A 12,612-nucleotide genomic window follows, 5' to 3' on the forward strand; every position below is an offset into this window, starting at 1 on the left:
TTCATTAGAACACCGGATAGGGAATCCCCCTCCTCCGCAGTGTCTTGGGAGGAAGGGGATCCCCCATCAGAGATCTCCCTGCGGCAGCCGAAGGGAGCCAAAACATAGAGGCTGAAGAGCCGCATGCGGCTCCGGAGCCGCAGGTTGCAGACCCCTGTCCTAGGCAGAACTTTAGATTTGGATTCAGCGCACTTGATTTAGTATAGGACACATGGATTAGGCCAAGTAGCAAACAATATTTATTATTTGTGATGCAGTGTTATATTCAGGTAGTCAGCTTGACCTATTGTTTGGACCCATAACATTGCTGAACCTAGACGTGACCAACTGAAGCAACCTCGGATCGTAAGAGCTTTCAACAGCTATGCAGTGTATTTTCCCTCCTCGGTGGTTTGCAAAGGCACTGGGCCACAGTGTTCTGTAGGTGTGGAATAGCACTTGGATAAGATATCTAAAGACCAGACCAACAAATTATGTTTGAATAATTTTTATTAACTTACAAAAAACATAAGGAAATGAAAAATGTTCTTAATGTTCTTTTTAAAGCGTAAACTGGGGGAAAAAAAACTTACACACCTTTACTTTCCAAGATTTGTCGATCCCTCCAGGGGTTTCCTGGATCAGGTCCTGCGTATCCTTCATCCCAGGCACCTCTATTTTCTCTGCCCTTCTCTCAGGCATGAGATCTGGTGACGTAGATGGGGGATCTCAGTGTGCATGTATGAGAGCTACATTTTTTTTTATCCTGCTGCGGCGATCAAGACAAAAAGGTTAAAAGAAAAGGTTTTCTACCCTTTTATATAAGGTGAAACTTTTAGTTTAGGTCCGCTTTAAGTTTTGATAAAGCAATGTGTTTCATTGATGCTAAAAAAAATTCAAGCCTTTTGAGTTGCTCAATAGTACCCTGTGAAACTATGACATTATTTTACCAAAAGTAGTTGTTTTCACTTTATTTGCCACTTTCAGATTTTATATTGGGCTTATTTTTCTCTTTTCACAGTACTCACCCAGCATGACAATGAGCGTGTGATAAACACCAACGGATAAAGCCTCTCCAGCGCAGGACTATCACTGTCCAAGCAGCAAGGATTACAAATTAGTTGTGTTGTTTAAAAGCAGGAAAGTACTTACTCAGAGGCTCTCTGCATACTGTACAGAGCAAATGGCTGCACTGCACTACAGTGACTTTACCTTTTGGACAGCAGTGTGTGCAGAGGACATTTCATCCACACTTCTGTGACATTCATATGATCTTTTCTGCCAAATCCCAGACTGCATTGATAAGAGGGCCTTTACTAACACAATGTGTGAAGCCTACTTTTCAAATGACCATTTAGCTGCACATCCAAACTGACCAAGAAAGAGAGCTTCGCTTCCATGGAGGAGCATTGGAAGATTTCAACAATATATTCGTAAATTCCTTTCCATCAGGAGAGATATGTTCTTCTAACATTGAAGAGGTTAAAGCCACAAACATGCAAGTTTTGAATTTTATTTATTAAGAATAAATACTGGATCATAAGGATACTCAACTCCTATTGTCTTACCTCCATTTTAGTGTGAAAAGTACTTTAAAACGTTAAAGTGTCCATAAGAAGAAACTCTTTATACATGATTGCCCTGTGAAATCCCTGCAGGCTCCAAAAAACAGCCATGTATTAACCCTAGAACAAAATGGAACTGTATTTTATACCACCTCTTTCACTTGGCCAGTACATTCTGAAACTAGACAAAGACATTTCTATTTAGAGGAAAAGATTAAAAAAAAAGTTGTACATTGCTATGAACAGAATCAGATCTTGTTGTGTATTACATTTATAGGGACAGATGAATTTTTGTTAGTTTATGTTTTTTTACCCTACAGTTCAAAACAAAAAAAAAATTTTTTTTTATGTGCACCACATTTCAAAAATTTTTTCCTTTGTGTCTTTTGGGGCCATTTTGGACTTGCGGGTGACCACAATGTTCTGCCCCAGGCTGAACTGCAGTACCAGCTGCTCCCATTAAGCTGGGCAGTTAGTAACCATTTGGTGCACTTGTTTCAATGTGGGTGTGGTGTATTCTTGTATGGTACCAGAAGGACGCTTTTGGCTGTGTGGTTATTTTTGCTCTTTTGGAGGAAGAACCAAAGTCGAAGCCATGTAGAAGCAGGTTACCTATGGTGCAGTTTTTTGCTGGACACATAGCAGCTGTTTGATAGGTGCCAGTGAACAGATAACTTGACAGTTTTCCACCAGAAGTATGAAAGTAGCCCTACAATTTTCAAAGCATCTGGAATTATTACAACGTATACCAAATATATTTCAATGGTACTGCAGTCTCAAAATCCAGCCCTTTAATCTACTCAGGTTTGTAGAGGATGCATATCAGAAAAAGAGCCCTTATAATAATTTATCAAATCTGAAGCAATAGTGTAAGTCAGTATACAATAGTAAAAGCATTATTTCCCTAGTGTTAAAAATGCATTTTATAAATTAACATTTCAGGACCCTAACCATGGACTTGATTAATTATGTATTATTTGGATATCATTTGTTATAAACAAATAAATCAATCCATGTTATGGGAACAGATTTGTGGCAGTGAGCCACAGCTAATTTGTCAGTATTTCATGTAAGGACCCTTTCTGATGATATTGTTGGTTCTCTGCAAAATAACCAAACTGAAATGGGATTAAAAGTGTTACTTTAGTTGTGCATAGTTGCCATCGAGCTGAATCACAGCATGAATCACATTCTATATTTTTTCCAGTGGGCTCAGCCTTTATAAAACCAAATAATGGTGACATTTTGTCCAATGAATTGATCATATAGAGCAGTGTTTGTCAACTCAGGTTCCTCCTGAGGTTGCTGTGGGCAACTTGGACCTCTCAGGTCAGTTTACCTGACACCAGTGTCCTATTTTGCTATCTCGAAGGCTGGAATTCTTCCCACTGGACATCAATGTAAGAGGCATTCTTCCCACTGAAAAGCACAACATTGTACTGTGAACTGTGGATATAGTAATTATAGCAGGGGTTCCCCGAAGACCCAAAAGTTATTTTAAGCCTTCACACATGTGAAAGGTTTTGAAAAGCTGATATAGAAAATAAATAGTAACTGGAAAATCAGCTGTAGGAAAGTGGAAAGGGGAAAATAAAAAAAACACAGTAGGAAGTTTTAAAATTCTAGTATCAGAGTGGCATTGAAAGGTATCTGCTGATTTAACTTTTGTATGCTCTGTTAAAACAAAAAAACATATTTTCTTTATGCCATCCAGATGACGATGCTCCTATTCTACCTTTTTGCATTGCATGTATAGCTAAATAAACAAACACAGATAATGTGGCTGTTATAACACGGCCAATCCTTAAAGCTTTCCCTATAAGAAATATGGGTCTGCCATGAATCACATTCGGGGTCAGTATTCTAAAACAAGTTTGCAGATGAGAAAAGTTAGAGTAAAGGCAGAAGTAATCAACACACTTTTTATAGTTAAAAATTTCAAAGTATTGCATCAAGATGGTTTAAAAGGCAACAGGGCTACTAACCTTTGTAGAATAATGAATATTCCATGTAGCCATATCTTCTTTAGGCAAGGTTTCCTTTCAAAGTAATTAAACATAGAGGATCCTTGTGGTTAAACCTTAAAATTATATAGTAATACTTTTTATTTACTTTTTTAAAAAATTTTCGCATATAAATATAGATGTTGGAACATTTTACCACCATTCCATGCTTGTGACTTCCGAGCAGTCACATCTGGTTGTGTTGTGACTTGGTTAAATCATCTAGATTAATTGTGTGCGAATATTAACATGGAAACATATTTTAGACAAAATAAACTAATTACTAGCATCAGAGGTACAAATAAATATAAATGAGTTTATTAAATCTTCATTTTAACCCTTTACAGGATTAGTACAATCAAACCTAAATGGTGATCATGAACCATAGAACATAGGTATGTAATTAGCTATAGAGAAAATAAAATTGATCTAGTGTCTAATGCGTTGAAATTAGGCAGGATTACCTGAAAACCCTCAACACAAACTCCCACATTTTTTATATGATAAAGTCCCTTTAACGCTCAGTAATAAAAATGCATTAGTTATAATAATGACAATCTATATTTTATCTCACAATACCTTTATCATCATACCATTGAATTCATTTGCTCTAATACTGTATAGGTGTGCAATTTTTAAGTTTTTTTTACGTTCCCTAAAATAGGTATTTATCCAGTGCAATGCTTTATTGCTCATGAGCAATTTCTTCTCAATTACCACAATAAAAACCTCACAATTACCACCAGCTGAAAGTTAGCAGTATGCTAAGGAGCAAATAGTTTTTGAACCTGGCATTATGCACAAAATAGTTTAAAAATCATTCATTTAATGTGGATGCAGTAAACTAATTGATAAGTCTGATAAAATCTTTAATGAGTTGAAAACATTATTTTTATGATAGGTGAACAACACATATCAGTTAAGATTATTATCTTGCATTGTTTTAGTGAATTAAACCCTGAGTATTGTACTGTTTCATAAATGCTACAATACATTGATGCTGGGCTCTCATGTTACTCAAAGGGGTAAAGTTTATGCCAATTATGAGGTGTTCTTGGTTGAAACAAAACACTATACCATGGTGGGTTCTGTGATCTGCTGTGATTCTAGAGGTCCAATGGCTGTAATTGGTGTTACATGCAGTACCCTAAAAAACTGATACACTGAGCTAAGGTAATATTCCAATTTGTATCTTTGTAACTGTTACATTACACTTTCCCTGAGGCCATCTCATCATTAACAAATGGAAATCCAAGCACAGGATAGGGAGGGGACAATAGCCATAGCAGAATCGTTGTTCTCCCATCCTTGGAGGTTTAAACCGCTCCTAATGTATAATGTATGCACCAGATAGCTTGTGGATTTAGCAATATCATTGATTATTGGTGACTGTGTCACAGCTACCTATGTCATGGCGTAGGTGCATTCTCCAGCAGGGGCAGAGGCAGGGCTTTCAAACAATAATTAATGTCCTTTTCATGCATGATAATATGTTCACAGAACAGAGCCAAAGCCCAACTGCCTTTTTGGTTTTGAGGTTATCATAAGTCTAATATTGTTTATTTCTACAATACCACTGTGAAATGTTTAGACTGGGCGAGACCTAATATATATATATATATATATATATATATATATATATATATATACTCCTCTTTCAGCGCCTGCAGGGACAAGGGATGTTGTAGGGGGTCACAAACTGTCTCATTAAAGGGGACACATTTTAAATGTCTTATGAAGAATTGTTTTCTTTTTTTTTTCTAAACATAAAGGACCTCATTGCAAAAGTTGTTTGTGCTTATTTTGTTGATTTATTTTTTTTCTATTGTATCCCAAAGCAACTTTGTACAGGATTATAGTAATAACAAACCCACATCCTTCCTATTATTAATTTTTATACTTTTATTTTTTTTCTGCAATGTCTGCGTAATTCTAGTGTGATGTAAAATACTGTAACATTAGGACAGGATTTAAATTCAAAAAAATTAAAAATGTACCGCTATTTGTTCTTTATATGATATGACAGTATTTGCAATATAAAGCATTCTCTTACAGAGCCTGCTTTGTATTTTGCTCGTAGGGTTAGAATTCAGTCCTAGATTTTAGTTCTGTGTAGGAAAAAAAAAAATTTATATATATATATATATATATATATATATATATATATATATATATATACCATTTGTATGTTCTTTATATTGTATAAAATTCTTTAGAGCAAAAGTTGCTTATTAAAACAAAAAAAAAAACTGCATCAATAAATGTAATTTGATTTTTTTCATACATCTGCGTTGTACTCTTATTATTCAGATACAGGTGTAATCATTCTATTTAGATGATTTTGCTTTCGTGTGTGCTACTACAATAAGGTTTAAATTTTAAAGTTCTTTTTACCAAAGCAGGACTCAAATGAACCAGGTGGGTGGGGAAAATTGGGAGTGTATACTGATTACAATATTTGTTTTGTTTGTTTTTTTCTCTATAATAAATGCATTCCACTTACCTTACCTTACTAACCTCCACTTACCAGGTGGTATCCCAGATATTATTGGTGTGTCAAGTAATAACATTTATAACTTGGGGAAACAACTGATTTGTAAAAAAAAAAAAAAAACCCTGTAAATTGGCTAAGTTGGTTGAATTGCAATATCCACCGCAAATTACAGTTCTGCTGTATGGATGCATACCAATTCATAGAGTTCACTAGGAATTATGCAAATGTATGAATTGCCTGTACCCAGTAATTTACCCATCATCAAAGTACACACTTTTACCTGTTTGTTACTGTTTGATTTACAAAACAACACATAATAAACATTTAAACCAACATTGCAATCAAAAAGAGAAAAAGTTTGGAGGCTGGATTTTAGGGGTGATATCTAGAATTATATTATTTTTAAATAGCAGCCAAACACTGAACATGCTGACACCACTGTTGAAAAATATTGTGCTTCTCTGACTTCAAGAGGTTACATTGCCCTAACTTTAGAAAATAGCTCCAATGTCCCCTATGCCCATGTTCAATGCAAATTCCATATAAATAAGTTAAATCACTGAATCCTAAATCAGAAGTTCTGCTTACATTTCCTAGGATCACCACTCTCATCTCAAATTACCTACACTTAAGTAGGTGAAACTGTATCTAAGAAAATAGAATTACACTTCTCTACATTTGTATGAATTGTAGAGGAATTTAGAAGGGGTAGGGGCTCAGACAATGTGAGTAGTCCCGCCATTTTAGTAGGAGGTCAGAGTTAAGTCAAGCGCTTGGCAACATGGAGAATGCTGACAAAAACAGATAACTGAATACTTACTTACTGTAAATCTCCTTTCCTGACATGATCCATGTCATCCTACAAACAGAGTTAATCCCCTTGCTCCTCCTACTCCCAGGAATGCAACTTAATAAATTAGTAGCAACTCCAGCACCTGGCATTCCGTAACTAGTCATCCTCAATAATAAGGGTGGGATCCTATGCTGCCATGGAGCATGTCAGAAAAGTTACTTTAGGTAAGTATTCAATTTTCCAGTTTTCCCGACCACTCCATGTCAGCCTACAAATGGGAAATAACTAGATCAAGCCAGGGTGGAATGCTCATAAAAATGTAATCATTTAGAGTGACAAAAGACAGTAATTTCTGCCCAAAGTTATCTGTGGTCAACGCTGATGGACATTATTTCTAATAGTCTTTAGGCTGAGGTGATCACCACAAGAAAGGCTGTTTTCTGTGATAGTAGGTTTTAAGAAAATTTTTCAAGTTGATTTGAACTTGTCAGACGCAAGGAAGTCAAGCACAAGAAGTAGATCCCATTTAGGGTATCTTGGTCTTCTGGATTTTGGCAACTGCCTTACAGAATTGTATCACCAGTGGAGGCCTGATTGGTGAGATGGTTGAGACTTGACCTTTCAGAGTATTAATACTGAGCCTCATTTCTGGAGGAATTCCAGGACATGCTGCACTTGCAGCTGGGTTGCCTGTAAATTATGTGAGGTCATGAATATTTGAAACTGTTGCCACACTCTGTTGTAAGCAGAATTGGTACTGGACTTTCTTGCTTTCATGTTTGTTTGGACCACACGCTTAGAGCACCCAAGGCTTATTAGCTTTTTTCTTTTTAATACCCATGCTGTCAGGCATGATTTCCTGATGTTCGGGTGGAAAAGGAGACCTTGGTAGAGGCAATCTCTGCGGGCTTACAGGAGAGGTGTTCGTATCCTCATTTGTCGCAGGAGTGGATACCTTGGACAGTTTCGGACAGTTGGGAATGAATGCTAGTACCACAATCGACTCTTCTAGAAGATGGCTTAGGAACTTGTGGATCAGCGGCAGCAGGGGAAACGCATAGACCAACTGAGTCGCTGTTGTCGATTGTTGTTCTGGATAGGTAATCTGCATGCTGTTTATCTTGCCTGGGATGTATAGCACAAAAAGGTGAGCCAGGTTTTCTTGTGCCCAATTTATAATAGTAACTACTTCTTGGCAGGTGTCTGCTGCACGTGCCTTCTTGATTTTTTACATGGGCGACAGCTGTGATGTTGTCCATACTCAATAGAACTGTTTTGCGCTGTATCAGATCTTGAAGGGCTAGGAGGCCCTAATATGCTGCTCCCAGTGCTAGCACATTTGAAACTGTGCTGCTGGGTTGCTCCAAGGCCCTTGCGCTATCTGGCCTTAACAGAGTGCACCCCATTCATCTTTGCCGGCATCTAAAGTGAAGTTTACCCATATGATGGAGAGAAGGGAGTGACGATTGAGAAGGTTCGGTTTGTCTAGCCACCATATTAGGCTGGTCTTAATTTCTTGGGTGATGTTCTAAAAAGCCTATTTGAAATAGGCGCTTTCTTCACTGGGCCTATTTTGTCATTGAGATGGTAGAGGCCACAGTCCCTACTGCTTTTATGCAATGTTTTGCTGTTTATGAACCTGTAACAGCCTTCCTGTGATTATTTGAATTTTTTTGCTCTGGTAAATAGACCATGTTGACTACCATGTCTATTAGGTAGACCAATGTCTGGGTAGGGAGAAGATTGCTATTTTCCATATTCAGCATTCAGCCAAAGTCCTTCAGTTGTTGTAAGACTATTTGTCTGTGCTTTAAGAGAAGACGTTTGTCCAGTGATATCAGTAGGATATTGTTTAGGTGGTGGTATATACATAAGCCCATCTGACGCAGGAGGGCTGTTACCTCCAGGAGGACTTTGGCAAAGATCAAGGAAGAAGTTGTCAAGCTGAATGGGAGATACACAAACTGGAAGTGCAAAACAAAGAAACTTTTATAATAAGCTTGTATAATAGTTTACAGCATTTTCATTTTCAAGTGCTTCTTGGATTTGTTGAGGGCCCTTAGGTTTATGACCAGTTGCCATTTTCCCAACTTTTTTGTATTAGGAATAGGGAAAGTAACATCTGCTGAAACTTTGTTCTGGTGTTACTGGTACGATTACCCTCTAAGCAAGCAGAGTATCGCCATACATCCACATGGACTGTTTCTTTACATTGCAGGAGGGGACTTTGGTTGTCACAGTATAGTTGGTGTTCCTGTGAGAACTAAGGAGATCAAAGCAAGCAAATCACTGGCATGAGACCAAACCTTGTTGCCTGACAGCTGTATTAAACAACTATGAGGCTGCCCTGAGGGACCAGCAGCAGCGCTCCCATCCTAAGACACCATTGGAGTCATGAAGAGGGACATCGCTTGTTCAGCAGTCAGTCAGAGCTTTACCCTGACAAGGTAGGCGGCTGCACCTGTGAGTAAGAGGAAGAAAAAGAAGGGATGCCAGGTGCCTGGGTTGCTTCTAATTATTGAGGTACAATCCTTGGAATAGGAGAAGCAAGAGGATTAACCCTATTTATAGGCTGACAAAGAGCTGTCGGGAAATATTTTTTTAGCAAATTAAGTCTAATGAAGAGTTTTCAGTATACAAAAAAAAAAAAAAATATTCAATAAAGACTAAAGACATAATGTTCAAAAAGCAATTTTAAGCTACATGGAGGTGGACACATTATGCTTTGGGGATGTTTTTCTGCTGAGGATACAGGACACCTTCACCGCATCGAAGAGACAATGGACGGGGCCATGTACTGTCAAATCTTGGGTGAGCACCTCCTTCCCTCAGCCAGGGCTTTGAAAATGGGTTGTGGATGGGTATTCCAGCATGACATTGACCCCAAACACACGGCCAAGGCAACAAAGGAGTGGCTCAAGAAGAAGCACATGAAGGTCCTGGAGTGACCTAGCCAGTCTCCAGACTGGTTGATAGGGGATCAAATACTTTTTTCACTCATTACAATGCACATTAAGCTGTGACTTTTGAGCGCTGGGTTTTTGAGGGTTCTTTTGTTGTTATTATGTCTCTCACATCTACAATAAACCTACTATTACAATTATAGACTGGTCATTTCTTTGTCAGAGGGCAAACGTACAAAATCAGCAGGGGATCAAATGCTTCTTTACCTCACTGTATGTGTCTGTGTAGTGTAACAAGACACTTCAAGAAATGGGGAGGGCTATGACTTATGATGAAAGAGGGAGGGGACTGTACTAGGAATCTGGCTCTTTCAGGAAAAGTCAAAAATTCTAGCAAATATAAAAGAACAATGAAAAGTAAATAATAATTTATAATTAGAAATAAACAATAAGCAATGCCAATAGATTTTTCTTTGCTTCTAACTGCATAAATCTAACTAAAAGCTTCAATTAAATTTATAACAGCCCTGGTACCAGCTCTTCTTTGTTTCAGTCTGTACTTTTGTAATATCTGTTAAACCAAACCATAATTTTATAGGTCATTCATGTACGTGACTGAACAAGTGAAGGGCAGAACATATGTCATTTATCTGTTTTACTTGACAGTTTATGCTATTTTGGAGTTTGAGACTGCCCAGATATTCTGTGGTTTTTGTTGTCTTTTTCTGTATGTATGACCATATTTGAATGTATGGAATTGTATATATCGCATTGTAACCATATTGTAAGACATTACATCCATCGGGCGTCACCACACACACATATTTACACTCAGGTATTCTTGTTAAGTTGCTGCTGTAGGCTTCTTTGAAGATGTTTAAATAAATACACAAGTTTTTAATAATACAGAAGAGGACAATCATGTTCATAATATACCCAAATAACAACAAATATAGTAATATGACTTTTTTATATAAATTATCTGGTATACAGTGCCTACATCAATTTCTGATGATATTAATGGCCATTGCCCATTAGATAAGTCCAGATAAGTCAATTACCACACTTAGTGGAGCACTGAAGGCTTTCAGTTTCAAATAATGGCAGACACACCACACAAGAGGTAGACACAAGAATACTAAGCTGAGCAGAAGAGGACACAGAAGGGAACTTTTGATAGAAGAGGCGAAACAAGGATTAATGTCACAGCAGGTTTATGGTAATTTTCCTGAGTTTTAGTTGCTTGAATAGATTAAGTAGTTTTTACCTATAATCATACTTTATTTATTTTTGCAACTGAAAAACAGTGCTCTTTGAATAAGCGTTAGACTTAGTATCAGATTAATAGTAATAGCAATAAATCCTGCAGAGGAAATCAGGAATAGATGGGACTTTAATGTAAAGTAGAAACTCTTATATAACGTTGTGAGTCTGATGTAAAACGGAGTACTCTGATGTGAAAAAGAATGTGGCCCTGATATAAAGGAGCTAAAGATCCTGAATGGTAGGGCCTTGCCGAAAAAAGCAACTGAGCTCATAGATATACAGCTAGAAAAATCATCAGCAACTGAAGAGAGAAGCCCAGAGAGGGTGCCCAGGTCCAAACTCCACATTAGGGCTCATAGGTCTGTAGCTACGCCACTGATTATAAAAGTCTTAGTGCCAAGGGTGTCTCCTCACTATTTTTATTTTGGAGTGATTTCAACTGGAAACAAAATACTGAAAATACTACAGAAAGTTTAAAACCTGCAAGCTGAATCAGCAGGGAAATTCATGCACAGGTGGGGGTCCACCTAATCAAAACAGTTCTGAGACTATTGTGGTGTTTTCCACTATGGTACATTGTGATAAAAATACAGAAAACTACACCTTTGTGAAAAATCCTATAGTTAAAGTTATATTTTTTATGTATTATTACATAAAAATTATGTATTGGTAATTATAATTTATCATTATTTATTTTTTTATAATTACCTTATCCTTGAGATTAAAATAATTGGCTTAACCTTGGGGAGAAAGCCCATATGAACCCAGGGAGGTGAAATCTATCAGAGACATTACCTATTAAGTGGGGGGGAAGGGATCAACAGGAATAGCCTAAAATCCAAGACAATAAAAAATATTTCTCCACGTAACGCGCTTACCTCAAAATCCATACACAGCACTTCATTCATATGACTAATTTATTTGGAAGTGCAGGCGTTATGCCAAATGTAGGTTAGACATACATGCTTCAGCTTCCTCAAACATGCATCTCCCATAAAACAAAAGTTAAACCCTCTTTTGTTAAAAATGGGGGAATTACTGATTTTTTTTTTAACTCATATGAAGCTGTTCCATTTTACTATTCTATTTATTGATACGGATTTATTCTGGATCATATGGGCTGACCAGTCTCTTCAGACTTTGTGTTATGTGAGTGTTTAAAATTTAATGACCAATATACGCCTTATATGCTTAGGAAGCTTTTTTTATAGTTACTTGTTATTTTTTTCTGAGTGTAAGTAAAATAAACACAGCACAATACATAACTAATGAAAGTTTTAATGTATCATAAATGCAATTAATCTAGAGGTTTATTTTATTGTATTTGTTAGCATTGCAAAAGAAAGACCTTGTGTACTTTCTTCCAAGGCAACGTTTAAATTGCAGTATATTCTTGGATAGCATATTGTAGGTTTTTGTATATTTGTTCTTGTATATTATATTATAATAAAACAAACTATTGCAAAAAGAAAAAGTATAGCTGTATGTTCCAATACCCTTAAACAGCCATTTAACCCTGGTAGTGCAGGTCTTTACTGTAAGGTATTTTTGTAATTTATCCAGCTTTCTAGGTAAATTACCAGATCAGCTCTCTTATGTAAACATAACA

At 36.8% G+C, this 12,612-nt stretch overlaps 1 protein-coding gene across 1 annotated transcript in view; it reads left to right on the forward strand.

Annotated features, from left to right (window-relative positions):
* SSBP4 (single stranded DNA binding protein 4) overlaps positions 1–5,830 on the forward strand; it is a 256,151-nt gene extending 250,321 nt beyond the window's left edge. Inside the window, exon 18 of the mRNA XM_072405033.1 lies at positions 1,001–5,830. Within this exon, the coding sequence (XP_072261134.1) occupies positions 1,001–1,030 (30 nt within the window). The 3' untranslated portion in view covers positions 1,031–5,830. The remainder of the gene's footprint in view (positions 1–1,000) is intronic.
* The last annotated feature ends 6,782 nt before the right edge of the window (positions 5,831–12,612 follow it).

This window comes from Pyxicephalus adspersus, chromosome 3 (genome assembly GCF_032062135.1).
Source record: "Pyxicephalus adspersus chromosome 3, UCB_Pads_2.0, whole genome shotgun sequence".
Classification (NCBI taxonomy): domain Eukaryota; kingdom Metazoa; phylum Chordata; class Amphibia; order Anura; family Pyxicephalidae; genus Pyxicephalus; species Pyxicephalus adspersus.